General features: G+C 59.7%; 1 protein-coding gene across 3 annotated transcripts; it reads left to right on the top strand.

Annotated features, from left to right (window-relative positions):
* On the top strand, positions 1-24,187 carry MYO1C (myosin IC). Of its 3 annotated transcripts, none has more exons than XM_027130578.1 (32): positions 1-287; positions 7,684-7,839; positions 7,955-8,070; positions 8,614-8,812; positions 8,894-8,974; positions 10,243-10,422; positions 10,502-10,600; positions 11,316-11,429; positions 11,515-11,586; positions 12,012-12,131; positions 12,244-12,326; positions 12,548-12,653; positions 12,766-12,846; positions 13,126-13,217; positions 14,900-14,994; positions 15,075-15,121; positions 15,236-15,316; positions 17,898-18,003; positions 18,109-18,226; positions 18,839-18,952; positions 19,028-19,104; positions 19,443-19,511; positions 19,599-19,683; positions 19,768-19,927; positions 20,602-20,685; positions 21,532-21,625; positions 21,718-21,773; positions 21,894-22,029; positions 22,108-22,178; positions 22,280-22,377; positions 22,453-22,552; positions 22,952-24,187. In XM_027130578.1, exons 1-32 carry the CDS (start codon positions 213-215, stop codon positions 22,976-22,978), a joined length of 3,192 nt encoding a protein of 1,063 aa, XP_026986379.1. In that variant the 5' UTR covers positions 1-212; the 3' UTR covers positions 22,979-24,187. The 3 variants fall into 3 exon arrangements, with proteins under 3 accessions (XP_026986379.1, XP_026986381.1, XP_026986380.1); XM_027130580.1 differs by lacking the exon at positions 1-287 and adding an exon at positions 1,069-1,205; XM_027130579.1 differs by lacking the exon at positions 1-287 and adding an exon at positions 6,186-6,313.
* The last annotated feature ends 81 nt before the right edge of the window (positions 24,188-24,268 follow it).

The following is a 24,268-nucleotide window of genomic DNA, read 5'->3' as shown; positions in this document are numbered from 1 at the left end:
CCTCCCAATCAGACCTGGGCTGCTCCAGCTGTGTCCTGAGGCACTGGACCAGACACATCCCCCGGGGCTGGAGTTGAAGCTGAACCAAGCGGCCATCCCAGCGTGAGACTAGATTCCTGGTTCCGGGAGCAGCCAGAACCAGCGGGCGGGCAGGCAGACGGGCTTTTGCTCAGAGGCCCCAGTGCTCAGCACGCTGGCTATCCACAGACGGAATGGCCCTGCAAGTGGAGCTGATACCCACCGGGGAGATCATCCGTGTGGTTCATCCCCACAGGCCCTGCAAGCTTGTAAGCTGGGATGCTCTGGGCTGGGAGGAAGGGTGGCAGTGTCTCGCCAGGGCCCAGCAGCTTCCTCTCAAGCAAACCCCTCGGGAAAGAGGTGAGCAGTGGGGGAAGCATTCTGATCCTTGGTGGGACAGGAACAGACTGGACAACAAGGGGTAAATGGAAGGAAGAGTGTAGGGTTTAAGCCCACCAGGAGCAGAGTGTTTCAAAGCGGGGATCTGGGTTTGAATCCCTTCTCCTCCAGCTCCCTGATCCTCAGTGGGCTGGCCTATGAACTGGGCTAACAACACCGAGGTGACAGGGCCGCTCTGAGATCTAAGGACCAGCGCATGCAAAGCTCCAGGTGCATATAGTACAGGCTCAGTTAATGCCGCTGCTTTCCCGTCTGGCCTGAAGAACAGATACTGGCCGGCTCAGAGCAGTAGCGTGGGTGGAGAAGGAGGGTGAATGGAGCGAGGCGGTCAGAAAAGGGGAAGAACTGACTTGGCCTGGCACGCAGGGCAGGGTCGGGTTTGCTCTGGTGATGCAAAGGCGCCCTAGGATAAGGGAGAACCCCATAAGACACACGCCGCCCAGCACTACAGCGAGTGGGCCCGGTCGTCAGCCAGAGGAGGGTGCGTGTGTGCATGTGTGTGAATGACTGTGACGCGCCTCGTCCCCGGGAGCTGGCTGCGGAGCGTGCTGCACCAAGCCCCCGCGGACACGGACGCGGGCCGGGGCCGGGGCCGGCACCGGGGCGGCCTGGGCGGGGCCGGAGGGTGCGCGCGCGCGCCGGGGCCTGGGCCCTGACCGGGATGACGACAGGGAGCGGCCCGGCCCCGGGCGGGCCCTGGGCGGGGAGAGCGTGCCTGGGCCGCCGACTCCGGAGCCGGCCACGCCGACTAGCCTGGCCCCCGCCCGCGCACCCGAGAAGCCAAGCCGGTGGGTACGGGGAACTCCGGGAGGGCCGCAGCCGCGCGGCCCCGGGGGTGGAGGGGCTCCGCTGGCGGACGGGATGGAGGAGAGGGTAAGCGGCCGGGCGGCGAGCCAGGCCCGGAGCTACGGTTGGGGAGGCGGGGGTCGCCGGCCCAGGGATCGCTGGGGCCGAGGGTGGGCTCGGCCCGGCCCGTGCGGGGTCCCAGGACCCGGTGGCTCCGGGACTCGGTCTGTTAGAGACTTAGATTTCTTGCGGGTAACGTGAGGGCGGAGAGGAGCGGCTGGGGTCGCGTGACCCAGGCGCCCTGCGCGCCCTCTGGGGCCCTCCGGCTGCCGGCTTTGCCTCCGGGTTCCGGAGAAGCCGCCCGGGCCCCGCCCCTTCCCGTTCCCCGCCCCCCGGCCCAGCCGCGCCAGTGGCCCCTGCGTGTGAGTGCGGCGGCTGGGGGGCTCCGAGATGAATGAGAGAATGAATGGCTGGCCCACGGCCTATTCAACGCCCGGCACGCTCCGGCCTTCTGCTCACACTCCCGGGCTCTGTGATTCATTCATTCACACAGGCGTCCACGAGGGGTTATTGAGCTCCCACTGTGTGCCGGCCTGGAGCGGGAGCAGTCTCCTGGGAGAGACTGACAAGGAAACCTTCGATCAGAGCGGAATGCGATAAGGAGGGGGCTGTGTGTTGCGGGGAGTCAGGAAGGGGTTCTGGAGGAAGTGATACCTGAGCTGAATCTTCAAGGATGACTAAGAGTCAGTCAGGTGGGGAGGGGTTTGGGTGCGAGGGCCAAGGAAGCTGCAGGTGCAAAGGCTTGAAGCTTAGAGCCACGCGGCTGGTGGCAAAGGTGGAAGCAGCTCCTCCTGGCTGTTTGTGGTGGTGAGGGAGACATGGGGAGAGAAGGGACTGGAGACGGCTGCCCCTGTAGCCACATAGGAGCACAGGAGCAGTGGGGTAAACTGAGGACACAGGGGGCTTCTGGAGTCCACATACAGGGGCCTGGCGAGAAGCAGTGGGTGTGCTTGGCATATGGACAGGTGCCCTATAAACCTTCACTCTATTAACATGAGATGTTAATTGATCGGATTTGCATTTGTAAATACTACAGGCGGCTGTGGGAAAATGGATTGGCGGGAGGAAGGCAGAGAGGCCAGTTTGGAGGCTGCTTGCTTGGTCCAGGGGCAGAGCAGTGATGCAGGAGCCAAGGGGAGGTTTTAGCAGGTAGTGACTCCTTGGTGTGAGGAGTGGAGCGAGGAGGGCGGGCCTTTTTTTTTTCCCCCTCTCACTGTTGTGGCCTCTCCCGTTGCGGAGCACAGGCTCCAGACGCGCAGGCTCAGTGGCCATGGCTCACGGGCCCAGCCGCTCCGCGGCGTGTGGGATCCTCCCAGGCCGGGGCACGAACCTGCGTCCCCTGCATCGGCAGGCGGACTCTCAACCCCTGCGCCACCAGGGAAGCCCGGGCGGGCCTTTTGATGCCAGGCGGTGATGACTAGCTGGAGGTGCCCGCCTCCTCTCATCTTACAGGATACTGAACAAGGAGGATGGGTTAGTGGGCAAGGCGCTTTGTTTACTTCTGCTGGACCCCCAGGCAGAGGTGTCTGGCAGGCAAAAGGCCCATGGTTCTGGAGCCAGAGTATACAGCCCTTGACTGGGGCCCAGTGAGATATCAGGTAGAACCCCTAAGTCTCCAACTTTTCTTTCCATTCCCCCTCGCAACAGTTCCCTTCAGTCTGGAACAGTCCTTGGTGGGGCAGCCTGGGCCCAGACCTAAGATATGTTTGATAATAGAAAAGCTGAACACCAGTTCTGTGCCCAGCATGTGCTGTGGGTGAGATAGGCTATGGTTTTTTTGTTTTTTTGTGTTTTTTTTTTGCGGTACGTGGGCCTCTCACTGCTGCGGCCTCTCCCGTTGCGGAGCAGAGGCTCCGGACGCGCAGGCCCAGCGGCCATGGCTCACGGGCCCAGCCACTCCGCGGCACGTGGGATCTTCCCGGACCGGGGCACGAACCCGCGTCCCCTGCATCGGCAGGCGGACCCCCAACCACTGCGCCACCAGGGAAGCTCTAGGCTATGGTTTTTTCCGCTGCCCCAACAGGCCATGAGGCTGCCTCAGTGGAAATCAGTTTCTGTTAGCAATCTGGGGGTCCTCAGAACACCCTCTCCAGACTCGCATAGACCTGAGCCAGGGGAACAACTGAGGCTGCCCACTGCCCTCCCCACTCCTCCAGAGGGCAGGCTTGGGGGCACCTGGCCCATACTAGGTAACGGGCACTGGATGACCCAGGTCTGCTGGGCCTGCGCCACCTTTATGGGAAACACCTCCCCAGGTGGGAGGAGACTCAGAGGCATCCTTGGGAAATAAGTCCTGGGTCACTCAGGGGTCACAGCTGCACCCCAGCCTGCGGCCAGCCCCTAGGTCCAGGGCCATGCTGGGGGCACAGGTCATGGCCCACTCCCTAGCTGCCGTTCCTAAGGCCTACATGTCAATAATCACACAACACCGCCAAGGGTGGGTACTGGGCACTGCGGTCATGGGTTCGCTAAGGAAGGTCATGGCCTGGCGGTAGCATGTTAACCCTGACAGAGAAGCTGGGAAATCCTCCAGCCGCTAGGCAGGCGTCTTTCCCTCAGGGCAGCCCTGCAGGAGTAGACAGTGGTAGACTTCCCGGTTCCAATCCCACCCCTCCTTTTACTAGTCCTGGGATCTTGAACACGTCATTCGCCTGCCCAGCCTCAGTTTCCCCGTCTGTAGAATGGGGGTAATAATACAGACCTCATGGCTCGGCTGAGGGCATTGAAAGGAGTACAGTACCAGAAGACAGCGCTCCGAACGCAGGAAGCGCCCGGCGCTGCAGTCTTGGCCGCGGTGTCTCTCACACGCTCTGTCCCCCGCCTCCCTACCCCCTCTCCCGGGCGGGCGCTTCCGTCCAGTGAGGCGAGGCGGCCGGTGGCGGTGGCCAGGGGCTGTGGTCGGGGAGCAGGCCCTCTGGCCCGCCTGGCAGCGGAGACGCCCCCTCCTTCCGCCGCCGGGCGGCGGCTGTAAGGGAGTCAGCGGGCATCCGGGGAATGCAGCGGCGGGGCTCGGGCGGGGGTGGCCGGCCGTACCCCTCCGCACGCGGATTCCCCTCATTCCTGCCGCTTGACGCGGCGGCGGCCGGAGCGGGCACTGCGGCCGCGAGGCCCCGCCCCTCTGCCAGCTCCTCGCCTCGGGCCCGCGGGCGGCCGCCAGCCGAGCCAGCCTAGTCCTTGTACCGCCCCGGAGCCGTGCTCCTGGTGGGGACCGGCTGGACCCCCTTCCTCCAGTCTTCCAAGGCCCTTCCCACTCCGGATGAGCGGGAGGCTGAGGCCCCTCGCGGAGGGGGCCTCCTCCCGCCCTTAGCCCGAAGCTGGTGGCATTTAAGGCCCCCGCCCCCTCCGCTCCCACCCATCTCCCAGCTGCGCGCGGTGGCACCCAGTCCCCTCGCTCCCTCCAGAGGGCCCCATCTCCCAGCTGGCGCCCCCGCCGCGGGGTCCCCAGGGCCGCGGCTCCGGCCGGGCTGTTGTTCTCGAGGTAATGAGCCTTCCCCACGAGGCTACAGCCCGCACCTGCCGCAACCTCCCTCCCTCCCCCGGGAGCCCAGGTCTGAGAGAGGGGCACGCTGAGGCTTTGGGTGCCAGCCCTGCCCTTTTGCCCCCTAGGTCAAGTCAGCATCCGGCGATTGCGCCTCGGGTTCCTTATGTGTCAGGTGGGGCACAAGTAAAGTTCGAGAGCTCTTTGTTGACTGGCAGGCAGACACGCCTGAGGGGCTTTCCCCGCTATAGAAGAAGTGTGACCTGTCTGGCCCAGGACCTGGCTCTTAGTAGGTCTGCTCCAAGCGTGTGTGCAAAGAGTGTCTGTCCGAGAGGGAAGTGGTGTTTACTGAAGGCCTGGGAGGTGCCTTGGCGGCTTATCTTAGCCTTCTCAACAGCCCTTTGAGACAGGTATTAGCCTCGTTTTAAGGCTGAAGGAGAGGCTCCCAGAAATTAACTGACCTGCTGGCAGTCATACAGCTTGTGAGAAGCAGCCCAGCCTTTTGGAAGAAGCACTAGCCATCACACCCCCACCAGCGCTGGGATCTGAGCTAGAGCTTGCCCCCCAGGCTGCTGCCCACCGAGAGCCCAGCGAGGGCGGGGCTGCTGGGGGGCTGGTTTGGGTAGAGGGAGGATGTCCTGGGCAGAAAGTATGGAGGGATCCAGAGGGACAATAGAGGGAGACCCTCTCCAGAGGAAGGAGAGAGGTGAAGAGCCCCTGGGCACAGGGGCCCTAGTCGGGATGTCCTCGATAGGGGAGAAAGGTATTGCCCCAAATGCTGGAAGTCGGACGTGGATTCCCCAGATGGAAAGCTGAGCCCTCCATGGAGGCCGGGCACGCACCGCGCTCGGCAAAGGTGCTCTGGCTGCCTTCGTCCCTGGGGTACGCGCTCTGTGCTGACGCGGGAAACTAAAGAGATTTCCTAGAGACTTAAAGACACGGGATCCACCCTCCAGAGAGTGTACGGGGGTGGACAGTGTCCCGCACGGAGGCTCCGCCCGCCCGGGCGCGCCGGCCGTATTTGGACATTTCGTTCTATTTTTAACTTTCCCGGGACTCGAGGTTGGAGTGTGGGGGTGGGAATCCTGCTTCCTCCGGGACCCACGGGCCTCTGCCTAGTGAGTCCCGCGCCTGGCCTAGTGCGTACTGTAGATACAAGCCCGGAAGTGAGTTCCGGGTCAGTGTAGACGCGGCGGCCGCGCGGGTTCCGGGCCCCACCCTGGAACCAACGAAGTCCCTCCTGGAAAACCTGACTCAGGCGGAGCCCCTGCCCGGCGGGGAGCTCCGCCCCCGCCCCCGCCCCCACCCTTGTACCCACCCACGCCGCGAGATCCCCCTTAGTTCCTGCCCCACCCCTACCAGCTGGGGAGGGACCCCCGAGTCCAAGCACCGAAGGAGGCGGGGGCGTCCGGGGAGTCCCGCGCCTCCGAGGCTCACGGAGGGGGCGGAACGGGGGGCGGGTCGGCCCCTCCCTCGTGACGCCGCCGCCGCCGCCGCCGAGCCCCGAGGCGAGAGCTCGGGCAGCGGAGCAGGGCGCCAGGCCGACGGGGCAGGATGCGCTACCGAGCGTCGGTGAGCGGGGCTGGCGAGCAGGGCGGGGGTCCCGGGCGTCCCTCCCGGCCTCGCGGCGCCGCCTCGGCCTCGCCAGGAAGCGGGCGCGGCCCAGGAATTTCGGGTGGAAAAACGTCCCGGAAAGTTGCAGGGGGAGGAGGCCGAGGCAGGGAGGGTGAGGCTCTCGGACCCAGGCCGGGTGAATAGCTCCCGGGGAGGGCCGAGAGCGCCGAGACCCGTCACCCAGAGGGCAAGGGGGCTGGAGCTCGGGCCAGATTTGGCGGCAGCTTCGGGACAGTATTGGAGGGGGGAGGGGGCAGTGAGGGACAGGCCTAGGAGAGGCAGGCCCCTGGCCAGACCCTGAGGGGTTCCCCGGCCAGAGATCTGGGTGGTCTGCGGTCGGAGGAGGCCTAGTGGCCTCTTGGGGATCTACACCCCCCTCCCACCACGGTGGCCACCTTGCTCTTCTCTGACCCTTGACACTCTTGGTGTCAATTTTCTAGAGCCCTCAGACTCTTTTGAAGAGTGTGCTCTGGGGTGGGGGCCTTGTTGAGCCTGTACTTCTCCCCACCCTCTAATGGGGTCCGGAGGGAGCTGTGTTTTCCGCGGTAAAATCCCCACTCCCTTGAGGCTTTTCGGGGCTCTCAGGGGAGGAGTGCGTCTGTGAACCTGGCAGCTGGAGGGGAGGGCGTGGTTCAGCTGTGGGAGGGAGGGCCCCCCTTCTGGGGTGGGTGTTGAACCCAGCTGGGATGGGAGGTCCCCTGGGGGAATCCCTCTCCTGTGGCCTGGGGTGGCATCTTGCTAGGTCCCTAGACACTCTCCTCCTGGAGACTCTGGGAGTGGGTGTGGGAGAGATGGCCCCACCCTGCCTGTAGAACTCACTTTGAGCTATTTGTCCTACAAAGCACCTGTCACACGTGGCCCAGAGCTAAGGGACTTGAGGTCACCTGGTCTATCTCAACTCCTCCTTCTTGAGAAGGACACAGCCCAGAGAGAGGAGGGGTTTTGTCCAAGGTCAATAGAGCATTCTTTCTCTTACTCTCATGACCCCCCCTTTCTCTGCGCAAAACCAGCGTCTCCCTGGATTCAGTGGCCTTGCCCCCGTGTCCTCTGGGTGCTCTGTGCTCCAGTGTCCTGTGTTCAGGTCCCATGTGGTCTTTGTTCTGGGACCTGCGTCCTCAGTGTTCCATGCACCAGCTTCCTGCCATTCAAGCCCACTGTACCCAGCCTGGTACACCCGTCTCCTGGGTGTTCCCTGCGTCATGTGTCCAGGCCCCCTGTGTCCATGTGCCCCTGGTTGTCCTCTCAGTCCCGCAGGCTATGCTGGAGGGGAGAAGTGGCCTTCCCTTACCCTGCTGCCACTGACCCTCTCCCATGGCCCCTCCTTGCAGGCCCTGGGCAGTGACGGGGTGCGGGTGACCATGGAGAGTGCACTGACCGCCCGTGACCGGGTCGGGGTACAGGATTTCGTGCTGCTGGAGAACTTCACCAGCGAGGCAGCCTTCATTGAGAACCTGCGGCGACGCTTCCGGGAGAACCTCATCTACGTGAGGCCCGAGTGGGAAGATGCAGGGGGTGCTGGGGGCACAGATGCAGGCTGTGAGGGAAAGAGGCTCAGGGGCCTCTGGGAGAAACTTCTGACCCTCCTCCCCTGACCCCCAGACCTACATTGGCCCTGTGCTGGTCTCTGTCAACCCCTACCGGGACCTACAGATCTACAGCCGGCAGCACATGGAGCGCTACCGGGGCGTCAGCTTCTATGAGGTGCCACCCCACCTGTGAGTGACCCCCCTCCTATGAGTGACCCCCTCATCTCCACCTGACATGACTCCACCCGACCTCCCACTTGGAATGAATCACAGTTCACATCTGTGAGGAATGCCCAGTGCCCACCCAAGGTGAATCTCTCTACTCCGTCTGGGCACGACCCCGCCAGCCTCCACCCCAACTCACACTCATGACTTATTCCCCCAGCTCTACCTGAACATGGCCCTCCAACCTCAGTGACCCTCTGACCCCCACCTCTGAGGGACCTCCCAGCCCTACCTATGAGTGACCTCAACCTTCACCTGAATGACCTCCAATCCCCCCACCCATGAGTGATCCCCTCAATCCTCTGTCTGAATATGACTCCCATCCTCAGCTGGGTAGGATCTCTCTTGACCCACACCTTGGAGGGTTCCCCCATCCTCAAGGGTACACCCCCTTGTGAACCCCACCAGACATGGGAGCGCCCACCCCCAGTCCTACCTGTGGAACTCCCACCCCCTGCAGCCACTTGACCCCTGGCCCCCTAAGCTCCTGACGGGCCTCTGCCCTAGGTTCGCGGTGGCTGACACTGCATACCGGGCACTGCGCACGGAGCGCCGGGACCAGGCCGTGATGATCTCTGGGGAAAGCGGGGCAGGCAAGACAGAGGCCACCAAGCGGCTGCTGCAGTTCTATGCTGAGACCTGCCCAGCCCCTGAGCGAGGCGGTGCCGTGCGTGACCGGCTGCTGCAGAGCAACCCCGTGCTGGAGGTGAGGGGCCAGCAGCATCTGGGGGGCGGGAGGGGCAGAGAGAGACTGCCAGGCACGCCTCACACCCCTGTTCTCTCCTAGGCCTTCGGAAATGCCAAGACCCTCCGGAACGATAACTCCAGCAGGTTCGGGAAGTACATGGACGTGCAGTTTGACTTCAAGGTACCTGTGGGTGAGGTACCTGTGGGCGGGGCAGGGCAGGGGTAGTGGGATTCCCATTCAGCAGGTGCCCACGGGCCAGGTCTTTGGCACCAGCAAGTATTTATTGAGCACCTACTGTGTGCCAGGCGCTGTTCCAGGTGCTGCTGGTACAGCAGTGAAACAAAACAGACAGAAATCCTCCCTCCAGGGAGGTAGACAGTAAACAGAAAAATGCAATTTAGCTGACAAGTGTCACGGCAAAAAATAAAATGAGGCAACGGGCGGGAGCAGTTGCTGTTTTAAAAGTAGGCACTGAGAAGGTGGCATTTGGTAAAAGTTTGTCGGAGACAGAGGAATGAGCTGTGCAGATACCTAGGAGAGTCCGGGCAGAGGGCACAACCAGTGCAGAGGCTCTCATGGGGAAAGTGCTTGACGTGTTCATGAACGACAAGGAGGCCAGAGTGGCTGGAGAAGAGAGCAAGGGGCCAAGGAACAGAAGAGGAGGCTAGATGCTGTGGGTCCTTTTGGGTCTTTGTAAGAACTTTTTTTAAAGCTCTGAGTGGAAGGGAGGCTAGAGAGTTGGGGGGGTTTTTTGTTTGTTTCTTTGGCCATGCCCATGTGGCTTGTGGGATCTTAGTTCCCCGACCAGGGATCGAATCTGTGTCCCCTGCAGTGGAAGCGCAGAGTCCTAACCACTGGACCGTCAGGGAAGTCCCAAAAGTTTGAAACAGAAGTGTGTTATGACCTCATTTTCCTCTTAAAATGATCACTCTGGCTGCTTTGTTGAGAATAGAAGGTAGAGAACCAGGCCGAGCAAGGAAAGCAGTTAGGAAGCTGATGATTATTAAATCTAGATGACAGATGATGGTGGCTGGGCCCAGTGTGTTGGCAGTGGTTGGATTCTGGAGGTTCTGAAGGTTAAGGCAGCAGGATTGGCTGTCCGATTGAATGTGAGGTGTGGGAGACAAAGAGGCTTCCAGGACTGCAGACTGCTTGGCCTGAACACCTGGAAGGTTGACCAAGATGGGAAGAGGGAGCTAGTTTGAGGAGGGGAGATGAGGAGTTCAGTTTCAGGCCTGTTGAGACTGAGATGCCTGTCGGACATCCAAGTGGAGCCGCCAGGTAGATAGGGCTGAGCGTCCTCATTTCTCAGAGGAGGAAACAGGCCAGAGGGGGCGACTTGCCTGAGCCATTGGCAGAGCTGGAATTCGGAGGGCAGGGAAGGAAGGGGAAGCTGGGCTCTGTCCCCAGTCCCCCTGAGCAGTCGCTACATCCTGCCCTGCCCACAGGGCGCCCCTGTGGGTGGCCACATCCTCAGTTACCTCCTGGAGAAGTCCCGGGTGGTGCACCAGAATCACGGGGAGAGGAACTTCCACATCTTCTACCAGCTGCTGGAGGGGGGCGAGGAGGAGACACTGCGCAGGCTGGGCCTGGAACGGAACCCCCAGAGCTACCTGTACCTGGTGAAGGTGAGTAGGGGCCAGGCAGGGCGGTGCCACCCAGGGAGCCCAATGCCACGGCTAGAACCCAGCTCTGCCCGTCCTCCAGGGCCAGTGCGCCAAAGTCTCCTCCATCAACGACAAGAATGATTGGAAGGTTGTCAGGAAGGCTCTGACGGTCATCGACTTCACCGAGGATGAGGTGGAGGTGAGGCCTCTGCTGGGACCCTCCCTTTTCTCCTGTCATACCCTGAAAATCTCCGTCTACCTTTACACCCCGTTTCCACTCTAGCCGCCTTTTCCTCTCAGATTTCCTTTACCACCTCTCCTGCCTCCTTTTTAAAATTTATTTATTTTATCTTTGGCTGCGTTGGGTCTTCGTTGCTGCATGCAGGTACCATAGTCTCTGTTTATATGAAAATAAGAAGAGGCAGAAGGAGTTCCATTTCTGCCAGAGACAGTCTGTCTTTTGCTAATTTTTTGAAAGCAATGGGTTCTCTTTTTTAAATTATTTTTTATTTTTGGCTGCATTGGGTCTTCATTGCTGTGCACGGGCTTTCTCTAGTTGCGGCAAACGGGGGCCACTCTTCATTGCAGTGCGCAGGCTTTTCATTGCAGTGGCTTCTCTTGTTGTGGAGCATGGGCTCTAGGCGTGTGGGCTTCAGTAGTTGTGGCACGTGGGCTCAGTAGTTGTGCCTCGCGGCTCTAGAGTGCAGGCTCAGTAGTTGTGGTGCACGGGCTTAGTTGCTCCGCGGCATGTGGGATCTTCCTGGACCCGTGTCCCCTGCGTTGGCAGGCGGATTCTTAACCACTGCGCCACCAGGGAAGCCCCTCTCCCGGCTCCTTCTGACCATCCACTGTGTGCCCCTGTGGGGCTCTCAGCCCCTCCTGTAACCCCCACCTACCCCTCCCTGTCCCCCCAGGACCTGCTGAGCATCGTGGCCAGTGTCCTGCATCTGGGCAACATCCACTTTGCTGCCGACGAAGAGAGCAACGCCCAGGTCACAACCGAGAACCAGCTCAAGTATCTGACCCGGGTGAGTGGGGCAAGCGGAGGGCGAGGGCAGGGCAGCTGGGGCGGGGGGAGTGCACCCTCACCAGGCCCACCCCTTCCCTCGGCAGCTCCTTGGTGTGGAAGGCTCAACGTTGCGGGAAGCCCTGACGCACAGGAAGATCATCGCCAAGGGCGAAGAGGTGAGGGCCAGCCTTTGCTTCAGGGGCTAGTGGGGGCGGGAGCAGGTATTGTACGGCAGCCCTCCTCCCATCATCCCCCTTCCTCTGGTCTGCTCGGCTGGTCTTCGTAGCAATGCTGGAAGGACATAAGGCGGGTGGCTCAGGGAGGCTCAGGGAGCTGGCCAAGGTCACACAGCAAGAGGGTGAGGCTGGAAGGAAGACTCACCTCCAGGAATGAGGCCTCTTTTTTTTTTTTTTCCTCCAGGAATGAGGTCTCTTGTCTCATACCACCTTCCCTCTGGTGGGGCCACTGTGTCCTCCCCTGGTGCCCCCCAACCCCAGACTCATTGTGGGCAGGGAGGGCAGAGTGGTCAGTTTCCTGAGTGCGAAGGGACCGGGGTGGGAAGGGGCTGCATTCATTTCCCCATCTCACTCTCCACCCCCAGCTCCTGAGCCCGCTAAACCTAGAACAGGCTGCCTACGCGCGAGACGCCCTCGCCAAGGCCGTGTACAGTCGCACCTTTACCTGGCTGGTCGCGAAGATCAACAGGTCGCTGGCCTCCAAGGTGAGGGCTTGGCCCCTGCTGCTCCCAAGGTGGCAGGGAGGGCAGACCAGGGAGGCCCGGGGCTGGGAGCTGGCGAACGTTGGGACCCATGCTCTTGGTCATCTGGCCCTAGGATGCTGAGAGCCCCAGCTGGCGGAGCACCACGGTCCTCGGGCTCCTGGACATTTATGGCTTCGAAGTGTTTCAGAACAACAGGTCAGAGCCCCTCTGTCCCCTTCCTGTCCCTCCTCCCGTCTCCCCTGTCCTGGTGCCTCTTCTCTTCCCCGGCCTCTCACACTCCTGCCCGTGTCTTCCCAGCCACCTGGGTCCTGCTCTGTGTTTCTTCCCTTAGAGCTGTGGGGCCTCATCCCAACCCTCCCCCGCTTCTGGTCCCGTGTCCCCTGGAATTACTGAGGGCTCCTCTGTTTCCCTCATAGCTTTGAGCAGTTCTGCATCAATTACTGCAATGAGAAGCTGCAGCAGCTCTTCATTGAGCTCACCCTCAAGTCGGAACAGGAGGAGTATGAGGCAGAGGGCATCGCGGTGAGTGCAAGCCTGTGGGCATCCCCACCTGCCATGGAAGCCCGGGCGTCGATCTCCCCAGGAGAGGTGCCAGGACCCCATGATGATGCCTTCCTCCCCTCTTGCCCCTCAGTGGGAGCCTGTCCAGTATTTCAACAACAAGATCATCTGTGACCTGGTGGAGGAGAAGTTCAAGGGCATCATCTCCATTTTGGTGAGCCGTCTGCTCCTCCGAGGCCCCGTGTTGGGGGCTGGGTGGGACAACGTCACCCCTTTCCCCTTGTTCTCCGGGCCTGTCCGCAGAGAGCCAGAATTTGAGCAGGGACAGGACAGGGCTGTCTGTGGAGGGTGAGGTGAGGTGCTGGCCAGGTCTGGGAGGCTCCCTGTGATCTGCCCCTTTCCTCTGTGTCTGCGCCTCCCATGGGGACCCCTGAGTCCCTGTGCTCTCCAGTCCCTCCCCCACACGTCCTTCACCCTCTGCCACACCCCCCAGGATGAGGAGTGTCTGCGCCCCGGGGAGGCCACGGACCTGACCTTCCTGGAGAAGCTGGAGGACACCGTCAAGCACCATCCACACTTCCTGACGTGAGTGGGCTTGTGGGGCTCTCCTGGGGCAGAGCCTGTGGAAGCCTGCAGTCCCCCCAGTCATTGAACACCAGTCACAAGGGGACGACCAGAGGAGGCACTAAGTGAAGGACAGGCACACAGAGCCGCGGCTCCTAGTGTGTCCAGAGTCACAAGCGAGGAGCACAGCTTCCTCCTTTTCCTTTTGAGAATGAAACTTCCTAAGATTTTCCTAGCTTCCTTATTTGGAAATTCCTTTACATTTAAGGAATCCCCTAAAGCGGGGTGAGGGGAGAAAAGAAACAAGCCTCTCTGTTCCAGCTCTGCCCTGTGTATCTTGAGTACATCAGCTCCTCTAATCCGAAGCAACTCCTAGAGGAGGTTTTACTGAGGTTCAAAGAGGTGAAGCCGTTTGCCCAAGGTTATCTCACATCTAGTTAAGTCCAGAGCTGGGACTCAGGCCCAGGGCTGCATATTAGTTCCCCAACTAGGAATCAAACCTGGGCCCCGGCAGTGAAAGTGCCAAGTCCTAACCACTGGACCGCCAGGGAATTCCTGAGCAATTTTTTTTTGCGGTACTTGGGCCTCTCACTGTTGTGGCCTCTCCCGTTGCGGAGCACAGGCTCCGGACGCGCAGGCTCAGCGGCCATGGCTCACGGGCCCAGCCGCTCCGCGGCATGTGGGATCTTCCCGGACCGGGGCACGAACCCGCGTCCCCTGCATCGGCAGGCGGACTCTCAACCACTGCGCCACCAGGGAAGCCCCTGAACAGCTTTTGCTTAAGAGAATATTAAAAACCTTTCTCTGGAGCGAGCAAGCAAGGGAACCTGTTGGTTGTTCTTGCTCCCCGCACCTGCTGTAGCAGGGGCCCCAGTAAAGCCTTGCCTGAAAAAAAAAAAAGAAAAAAGAAAAAGGAAAACTTTTTCTGGCTGTAAAAATAATGTCCCTCATCAGAGAAAAGTTGGAACGTGTGCAAAAGCCACTTGTAACCCTGTCACCTAGAGGTCACCACTGTTAATAGTTCGAGACATTTTCTTCCTGCCTTTTTCTATACATTTTTTTTTTCGTAGTTGAGAACTGATTGTGTGTAAGGCTCAGGATGAGGTTATATCCTGAGTATCTTCCTGTATCATCAAACAGAAAAATTTCCTCAAAACAATTCCTCCAGCGGCTCTAAAGCAGATACTCCACTGCTCTCACCCAGCCTCTGGGGGCCCTGTCCAGCCTCCAGGTTTCTGCTGGGAAAACAGGGCTGCCACGAATATCTCTCTCTGTGCCTTAAATCTCTGCCTGGTCTCTCTGGTTAGTTGCTTGGAATTGTTCTTAAAAGTAGAAAATGGGCTAAAGGGTATAAACATGCTTAAGACATAAGTAGTCTCTTGGGGCAGATTCCAGTCTTAAAATGTAGTGGGCAGCACTCAGCCCTCTGAGCAGAGCTATGTAACAGCCAAAAGCAACGCCAAGCAGCCCTCCACCCAGCATGCCCTGGCAGTGCGGAGGCCAAGGTCCCCGTCCTGGTGCTGTGTGACCCAGGACAAAGCCATCTACCTCTCTGAGCCTCTATGGCAGCCTCTGTGCAGGGAGGTGGCCCCGCCCTGCCAGCTTTTTACTGGATGCCTGGTTCCTCTCTTGAAGTCTCTTCAGCAGGCAGGGTGCATGGCTCAGGCCAGCAATCTGCAGCTTCCTCTCCCTGTCACCCCCAGGCACAAGCTGGCTGACCAGCGGACCAGGAAATCTCTGGGCCGCGGGGAGTTCCGCCTGCTGCACTATGCGGGGGAGGTGACCTACAACGTGACCGGTGAGGATCCTGGGGCTGGGTCCCCACAGTGGGTGGGGAGAGGGGCTCTCCCTCCCCTTACCTCTGCTCTCTCCTTCCAGGGTTTCTGGATAAAAACAATGACCTTCTCTTCCGGAACCTGAAGGAGGTGCGGAGGACCAGGGGGAGGGCTCGCGGTCGGGGCTCTGTACGACCTCTGCCCCAGGAATCTGACAGGCCTTACCCTGTGCTCCCACCATGACGCCCTGCTCTGCCCTCACAGGCCATGTGCAGCTCGGAAAATCCCATCATGAGCCAGTGCTTCGACCGGAGCGAGCTCAGTGACAAGAAGCGGCCAGAGACGGTGTGAAGGCTGTGGGACCCGAGGGGGTGTGTGTGTGCATGGGAGCGGGACCGGTGCCTGCATGAGCTGCGAGTTAGCAGTGTGTGTTTGAGTTCGCGTGTTCACTGGTGCCTGACTGTGCATCGGTGTGTGTCTGGGAGGCTGCCCGTGGGTGCATCTGTGCTTACTTCCATGTGTACCTGTGTGTGCACTGTCTCTAAGTGTGGACGTGTATGTGTACACCTGTGTCTTTGCGGGCGCTTGCGTGCATTCACCCCCACAGCAGACATTTGTAGTGGACATTGCTGGGCACTTTGGATACAAAAATGAACAGGTGCTCTCCTAGAAATGTGCGCAGGGTGCTATGGAAACTGAGGGAGCAGCAAATTGCCTGAGGGAGTCGAAGAGGGGAGGTGGTCAGGGAGGGCTTCCTGGAGGAGGAAGCATCTGAGATAACTTGGGAATGAGTAGGTGCTTATCAGATAGACAGAGGGCCCCACACAGGTACACAGTCCAAAAAAAAAACCAGGAGGTGGACAGGAAAGTGACATTTCGAGGAGAGAGACGGGGAAAGGCAGATATGGCCAGTGGTGCCAGATGCAGGGAGAGCTCCAGTGAGCTGTGGTCAGAGGTGTGGCTGCTGGGCTTGGCAGGAGGAGTGCCAGGGCAGTCCCAGGAAGAGCAAGGTCAGAAGGTAGAAGCCACAGCGCTGCAGGCCAAGACATGCAGGCAGGGAGGCCATGGAGGCAGCATGTTGTCCAGAGTCTGACTCCCTGGGACCCTGCCCTCTGCTCCCCAACCCCGCCCCTTCCCTGAGCATTCTCATCCATGGCCTCATATCCCCCTCCTTGACCCTCGTGAGGACACACCCACTCGATCCAGGCCTCTCCAGCAAGCCATAGATTCCACTGATCTCCAAGTGGCCTGCAGGCACTCCAGACCCCAGTAGTCTAAAGGGCCCTTGACTATCCAGTGTCCCAGGCCTGCTCCTTCTGTTTCCCTAACTCAGGGCAGGGACCACCCTCCACCCAGTCCTGAAGGACAGAAACCTGGGCATCATCCCTGATTCTTCAGCCTCCCCCATTGCCCTCATCCTAACAACCGTTGGATCTTGCCGGTTTCTGCTGCCTGAATACCCTTGCCTCTTGGCCTCTCTGTATCCCTTACTCCAGTTTGGTCCTCTGAGCCAGCCACAGCCTCCTCTGTGGTCTCCTGGCTTCCCGTCTGTCCTTACCAACCATCCTCCACCTGTCTGCTATAGAGCTATTCCAAATGGCAGATCTTTTCCTGTCATTCCCTCCCTCCAAATTCCTCTTTGGCTCCCTATTTCCCTCAGGATAGAATTTAATCTCCCTAATGTGGCTCTCGAGTCCTACCGTGATACTGCCTCTCTAACACTATCTTCTTTACTCCCTCTCTGGATCCTTGCACTGCTTGTAGTGCCCCGTGTACACCAAGCCTTTGCTCACTCGGTTGCTCTGCCTGAATGCCGTCCCCTCCTGCCTGCCTTCGGGCTGTCTCCCACTTAGCCTTTCATTCTCAGCTGAAGGGTTATTTTCAGAAGACTCTTCCTGATGCCCCCTAACCCCACAGACTGAAACGGTTGCCCCTTCTTGATGCTTCCAGAACCCCCAGGCATACGCCCCTGGCATTAATGGGACCGCAGTGGATTGCAAATCTTTGCTGGGGCATCCGCTTCTCCCACAGGCCTGAAGTCCTTGAAGGTCCTGCAGTGCAGTGTACAGGGATAACGATTGAACGCATAAGAGTAGGACACACTGTTTAGGAATGCGGCCCTGGAATTCTAAAAAGAGAAAGAGTGGCTGCCAAAGGAAGACATAGGATTGAGGTTGCCAGGAGACCTGAACAGGATTTTTAAGACGGGAATGAGGTTCTTCAACTGAGGTCTCTAGCTCGGCCAGAGGGATGCAGGTGACGTAGTCTGGCTCCTTCCTCTGTTGTGAGGGAGGGGTGATGGGAGAAGGGGACCTGGAGATTTTGTTGACCTTCATGGGTTTACAGCCTCTGTCTCTAAACAAAATATGGAAATAGTAGAGCTTTCATTTTGCTTTCGTTTTTGTTTTGTTTTGTTTTCTCCCCAGTAAATAGAAATGAGGGTTCTTAGCCTGTTTCTGGCAATCTGTTAATTTATTAGGATAGTTGTCTTTCATTTGCTTTCCAATAGGCACAGTAAATTTAGTTGAAGAGCACATCTCTATGCTACAACTTGATTACATCTTTTTTTCTGGCTTTTTTGCATTTTTTCTTTTACCAAGTTTCAGTTCCTGCATGTAGAATTAAATAAGAAACAAAACTTGTAAAGTTGTAACATTTCCCTTGGAAATGCTGCCCAGTCTTCAGGAGCTTCAGAATTCTGACCTTTGCCGATGCTGGAATAAAGTGTCGTAATTAAAAAAAAAAAAAAAAAAAAAAAAAGTAAGGGCCCACGCAGGGCAGGGGTAGTTGTGGGAACTGGTTCTGTTTTGCCCCAGGGAGGGGTCCCTTGGGGGGGTTCAGAGCTCTGCCACAGGGAGCGGCATCTGCAGGGGTTAGCGGCCTCAGCCCAGCTCCGACCAGCCTTCCGTTCATCTTGGCTGACCAGGTGGCCACCCAGTTCAAGATGAGCCTCCTGCAGCTGGTGGAGATCCTGAAGTCTAAGGAGCCTGCCTACGTCCGCTGCATCAAGCCCAATGACGCCAAGCAGCCCGGTAAGCCCTCTGCCCCCTGGACCAGTGCAGGCTGTGCCTCCCCTGCAGAGGCAACGGCCATCTGGCGGCAAAAGCCCTCTGACCACCCGGTTATCCCTCCCCCAGGCCGCTTTGACGAGGTGCTGATCCGGCACCAGGTGAAGTACCTGGGGCTGATGGAGAACCTGCGCGTGCGCAGAGCCGGCTTTGCCTATCGCCGCAAATACGAGGCTTTCCTGCAGAGGTGGGGCGGGGCCTGGCTCAGCGCCAGGGGAAAAGGGTGGGCGGGTCGTCGGCGCCTCCTCGATCCCGGGAGGGAGGACAGCGATTCTCCGCCCCATTCAGGGACGGGGCTCTGAGCTACTGTGGGATCCACACCAGGGGCCCCTCCATGCTGCAGGCCTAATGTCAAGCTTGGTAGGGCAAAGACCAGCCCTCCCCACCCCCCCAGGCCCTGCCCTCACAGAGCAGCTGCTCAGGGGTCCATGAAGCGTGCATCCACATGCCTATCTCTCACCAGTGGAGACAGTAAACGCCTGTGAAAAGGACAGAGTTTCCAATCAGCTCAGAAAGGATAGAGCAGCTTTGGGGTTATCCTGAGTTAGGGGCCTGGGGAGTCAATCAGGTGTGAATTCTGTCTCTACCACTTTCTAGCCCCATGACTTTCAGCAGATGAGAAACGTCAATTTCCTCATCTTTAAAGTGGGGATAGTAACAGAGCGACCTCTCAGGCTTTCTGTGAGCTGTGAGTCAGTGGGAGCACCCAGCAGATGCCCGGGAAAGCTGATTTGGGCCCCCAGAGAAGGATGCTGGCAGGGGTGGGGGCTGAGTGCATTTCTGCCCCTCCTGTCCCCAGGTACAAGTCACTGTGCCCAGAGACATGGCCCATATGGGCAGGACGGCCCCAGGATGGGGTGGCTGTGCTGGTCAGACACCTCGGCTACAAGCCGGAAGAGTACAAGATGGGCAGGTGAGTGGCTCCCACGCCTGGTGTTTGGGGGGCACGGGGGTGGCAACCAGGGGCTGATCAGTGCTGCCTTCACAGGACCAAGATCTTCATCCGCTTCCCCAAGACCCTGTTTGCCACAGAGGACGCCTTGGAGGTCCGGCGGCAGAGCCTGGGTGAGAGAGGGGCCCCACCCTTCCTATCCCAGTGGAGTCCATTCTGGGGAGCAGGAAAGAAATCACTGCATTTGGGCTCCTTCTCCAGGAAGTCCGCCACGCCCACATTCAGCGGCCCTCCTCCCCAGCCCCAGCACCCCGTCTTCTGCCCTTGGCTACACACTCAGCATGTTCTCATGTTGCTTTGCTCGCTCCCTTGCTCTTTCATTTACTCTCCCTTCACTTAATGCTCATTCAGCCACTCCCCTCACTCATGCCACTCAGTGAGCTCTGACAGTGCCCGGCCCCCAGCCGGGTCCCTTGTGCTCTGGCCAAGTGACTTTCTTTCCCAATTACAGCCACGAAGATCCAGGCCACCTGGAGGGGCTTTCACTGGCGGCAGAAATTCCTCCGGGTGAAGCGATCAGGTTTGGGGGCCCAGGGGTCTTCAGGAGGGCAGGGGCTAGGGTAAGGGTGCGGAGGAGATAGAGGTCAGCCGTCTGTGGTCTCTGCAGCCATCTGCATCCAGTCGTGGTGGCGAGGAACCCTGGGCCGGAGGAAGGCAGCCAAGAGGAAGTGGGCAGCACAGACCATCCGGCGGTGAGCACTGGACACCATGGGGGGCGGGGTGCAGAGTGTGTGTGCGCGGGGGTCCGTTACCAGGCTTCTCACCCCCACACACAGGCTCATCCGCGGCTTCATTCTGCGCCACGCACCCCGTTGCCCCGAGAATGCCTTCTTCCTGGATCACGTGCGCACCTCTTTTTTGCTCAACTTGCGGCGGCAGCTGCCCCGGAATATCCTGGACACTTCCTGGCCCACGCCGCCACCTGCCCTGCGTGAGGTCCGTGGGCCCTCCCTGCCGAGTTAGGAACCACCAGCACGCTCAGCGGAGGGACCTAATAACCATGTGACCAGAGGAGCCATCAGGGAAGGGAAGGGAACTGGAGCTGGGCTGCAGAGAACGAGTTCTTTTTTTTTTTTTTATAAATTTATTCATTTTATTTATTTATTTTTGGCTGCGTTGGGTCTTCGTTGCTGTGGGCTTTCTCTAGTTGCAGCGAGTGGGGGCTATTCTTCGTTGCGGTGTGTGGGCTTCTCATTGCGGTGGCTTCTCTTGCTGCAGAACATGGGCTCTAGGCTCGCGGGCTTCAGTAGTTGCGGCACGTGGGCTCAGTAGTTGTGGCACGCGGGCTCAGTAGTTGTGGCTTACGGGCTCTAGAGCACAGGCTCAGTAGTTGTGACGCGCGGGCTTAGTTGCTCCACGGCATGTGGGATCTTCCCAGACCAGGGCTCGAACCCGCGTCCCCTGCATTGGCAGGCGTATTCTTAACCACTGCGCTACCTGGGAAGTCCCAAGAATGAGTTCTTTGCAAAGAAGCAACTCAGGAATGGAAGAGTGGTCCAGGCTGAGGGGGTGTCACTTAGGCCAAGGCCTGATGGTAGGCACATGCCTGTTGTCTTCAGAGGGAAGGGAGCCAGGCTGCCTGGGTGCCCTGACCTCGCTCGCGCCCACAGGCCTCGGAACTGCTGCGGGAGCTGTGCCGGAAGAATATGGTGTGGAAGTACTGCCGGAGCATCAGCCCTGAGTGGAAGCAGCAGGTATGGGGCTGGGAGGCAGACATTGGGGGACTAGCCAGGGGGACACTCGAAGAGTGCTGGCCTGGAGGACCTTCACCCCAACTTACCACGTGCCCTCAAATGGATCCCAGCCCGTTTGGCCTCACGTATGAAGCCGAGGCTGGAGTAGATTTTGCACGGCAAATAGGGCTTATCTTCTAGACCAGCTCCGCTGGCCTGGTAGAGGCTGCCCAGAGCCCTGTGTTGAAAAGGCTGCAGCTTGAGTCTGATAGAATAAGAATAGTTCCAGAGAGAGGCATTGGTGGCTGACATGCCTGTATTTGCCAACTCAGTATAGGATGATGCTAAAGGACGCACGCAGCAGAATTAACCTGCAGTAGTGGTTTTTTAAAAATTTTTAAAATTTTTTTGGCCGTACCTTGTGGCACGCAGGATCTTAGTTCCCCAACCAAGGATCGAACCTGTGCCCCCTGCAGTGGAAGCACAGAGTCTTAACCACTGCAGTGCCAGGGAAATCCCAACCTGTAGTAGTTCTTTGAGTATTAGCAACCAGCCAGATCCCAGGCCGGAGCTTTATCCCAGGGGTTCCAAGGCCTGCTGTGATGGGGAATTATCCCCAAAGTGGGGCCTGAACCCTGACAGTACTGTCTGTCATGACCCTTCTGAGGAGCCCGTGCCTTGGTCAGTGGGGATGGGGGTAAGGGAGAGAAGGGGCTAAAGGGGAGTGTTGGTGGCAGGGCTTAGCCTCTGGTGCTGGGGCCAGAGAGAGGGTGAGGGAAGCTGTCTCAGTTCCTGAGGCTGGGCCTGTCCCTGCTGTGATGGTCGCCATCCCTCTGACAGCCCCCCTCCCTGCCCTTGTCTCCTCAGCTGCAGCAGAAAGCCGTGGCTAGTGAGATCTTCAAGGGCAAGAAGGACAATTACCCCCAGAGTGTCCCCAGGCTCTTCATCAGCACACGGCTTGGTGAGCCCGACTTTCCAGTGTGTAAGCCCTCCATCACCATCCTAGTCCCCCCTCTTCTCCTCTCACCTCCCCCTCCCCCATCTGGGTTGCAGGCGCAGATGAGATCAGCCCCAAAGTGCTGCAGGCCCTGGGCTCTGAGCCCATCCAGGTGAGACGCTGCCTGCCGGCCACCCTCAATCGCAAACAGTTCTGCTGCCCGAGGACTGGGTGGGGGAGTCAGGGCCTGGGCAGAGGGTGAGGAGGCCCCTCAGTCACCCTCTGTCCCCAGTACGCGGTGCCCGTCGTGAAATATGACCGCAAGGGCTACAAGCCCCGCTCGCGGCAGCTGCTGCTGACGCCCAACGCCGTGGTCATTGTGGAGGATGCCAAAGTCAAGCAGAGGATTGAGTACGCCAACCTGACCGGTGAGCCGGAGTCCAGGGCTGGGTGGGGAGGGCCCCTGCTCTGACCCTTGATCCCTGACCTCTGCCCTTCCGCCTCAGGAATCTCCGTCAGCAGCCTGAGCGACAGCCTCTTTGTGCTCCACGTGCAGCGTGAGGACAATAAGCAGAAGGTGCCCCTCGGGGGACTGGGAGGCGGCGGGGGTCGGGGGGGTGGGGGGTGCTTCTCTAGCTCTGGGCAGGGCCTGACCCCTGACCCCATCTGGGCCCCCAGGGGGACGTGGTGCTGCAGAGTGACCATGTGATTGAGACACTGACCAAGACAGCCCTCAGCGCCGACCGCGTGAATAACATCAACATCAACCAGGGCAGGTGAGGCGGGGAGGGGCGGGGAGGGGGCTGTGCGTGCGTGGGGCGGGCGGGCCTCACGCACCACCTTCCCTCCAGCATCACGTTCGCAGGGGGTCCCGGCAGGGATGGCATCATCGACTTCACGACCGGCTCAGAGCTGCTCGTCACCAAGGCCAAGAACGGGCACCTGGCTGTGGTGAGTGGGGCCCGGCAGCAGCACCCTGCCTCCCGCTGAGGGCCCTGGGGCCAGGGCAGAGCCTCTGGTGGCCGAGCCTTCCAACCTGAGCAGTGCTGGGCAGAGCCTGGGCGCCTCGCCGTGGGTCCTTTGAGCTCCCACAGTGCAGAGGGTCATAAACATGGCAGCGCAGGGGCGGGGGGGATCGGGGGGGTGAGAGTGTGCTGGGGGGGAGGGGAGGCCCGCTCTGGCCAGGGCAGTGGCTCCCGTGGGAATAGGGTTGGAGTCTCCAGCGCCAAGGCCTCTAGACCACGCCCCCAGCTTGTCCCCGCGCGCTGTGACATATCTAAGCCGTGAAGACAAGTGCTCGAAGCACCTCTGCTTCCTGCTCACCACCTGGGCTTCTCCCCCGTCCCACAGGTGGCCCCACGGCTGAACTCTCGGTGATGAAGGCACCCACTGGACCCCCCTCCCGCCTCCCAGTGCTTTGCTCATCCCCTTCTCCCCTTCTCAGTTACCAAAGACTCGAGCTTCCAGACAGGGACCCAGGGACACCTTGAAGCCCACCAACAAACTCCTGCCTGCCGCTCGCCCCTCTCTCGAGGGAGCAGCAGGGACCAGGGAGCTGCCCCAGGAGTGGGCCAGGCCGGGCCACAGCAATAGGAAAGCCGGGGCCAGAGGCAGCCACGCCAGCCCCACTGCCAATGCCAAATATTTGAGAGAAGGGAACTTTTGCTGAGGTTTTCTCTGAGATTTTTTGATGCTTTATAGGAAACTATTTTTTAAAAAAGCCATCTTCCCACCCCCAAGACACACTGGATGTGTTTTCCCTGACTCCAGCAGGGCAGGGAATGGAGCTGAGAGGGTGGGCGGTCTGGGCCTTGGTGCCCTCTTCCCTGCCCAGGCCACCCTCTCCTCCTCATTTCCTTGGCACCTTGTCTGTCTGCCTGCCCACCTGTAGCCCACTCCAACATCCCCCTGGGGGCTGAGACCACCCTTGCCTGCCCCCTCCTTCCTGCCTTAAAAATGCCCTTCTAATATCATCCCAGCCTGAGGGCATCCTGGAGTAGGGACAGGACCCCTAGAGCATAGAATTTGGACGACTCTGAGAGATCACCTAGTCTAGTCTCCTGGTGTGACGAGCAAGAGACAGAGGCCCAGAGAGGGGAAGGGACTTGCCCAAGGTCATCCAGCAGGTTGGGGCAAAACCAGACTGCAACCCTGTCCTCAGCACACCTCACTGCCTCTCCCAGGGATGGGGGCCCCGTGAAACAGGCTCATACCTTAAGGGTGCATGTGGCTTCCTGACCAGCAATCACCCTTGGGGGCCACCAGGTGGGAGGAGCTCTCCTGCCTGAGTCCATGCCTTAGGATGACAAACACCCTGCCCATATACTTTGGCCCCAATTCAAGGACATAGGGCCTTTACTGGCCCCTAACCCCCCTCCCTATCCTGGGAGCCTGGGGAAGGGGCCGGCCTTGGGAGGAGCTGCAGGGGCGTCACCTCTATCTGCTGCTTCTCCCCCTCCCCCCCAACCTCCCCAGAGGGGCTGGGGGACTGCCCAGCTGCCTCTGCCCTCCTGGGGGGGTCTCAGCCCACTGCTGACACTTCTGCAATCCAGAGAAACACTAAATAAAGCAATACGTGTTTGCCAACTTTGGTCTCCTTGTGAATGTTAGAAAAGGGAAGACTTCCCTGGTGGCGCAGCGGTTAAGAATCCGCCTGCCAGTGCAGGG

This window comes from Aethalodelphis obliquidens, unplaced genomic scaffold (genome assembly GCF_003676395.1).
Source record: "Aethalodelphis obliquidens isolate GAN/ISIS:26980383/991018 unplaced genomic scaffold, ASM367639v1 scaffold38, whole genome shotgun sequence".
Lineage (NCBI taxonomy): Eukaryota > Metazoa > Chordata > Mammalia > Artiodactyla > Delphinidae > Aethalodelphis > Aethalodelphis obliquidens.
The sequence above is the reverse complement of the archived record's forward strand: the minus strand, read 5'-3'. Positions and strand labels throughout refer to the sequence as shown.

Excerpts from the sequence above, each read along its gene's own strand:
- MYO1C (XM_027130578.1), top strand. The coding sequence starts at position 213 with ATGGCCCTGCAAGTGGAGCTGATACCCACCGGGGAGATCATCCGTGTG. Across the intron at positions 19,512-19,598 it reads CCTCCGGGTGAAGCGATCAG|CCATCTGCATCCAGTCGTGG; the intron begins GTTTGGGGGCCC and ends TGGTCTCTGCAG. Across the intron at positions 21,626-21,717 it reads CTTCATCAGCACACGGCTTG|GCGCAGATGAGATCAGCCCC; the intron begins GTGAGCCCGACT and ends TCTGGGTTGCAG.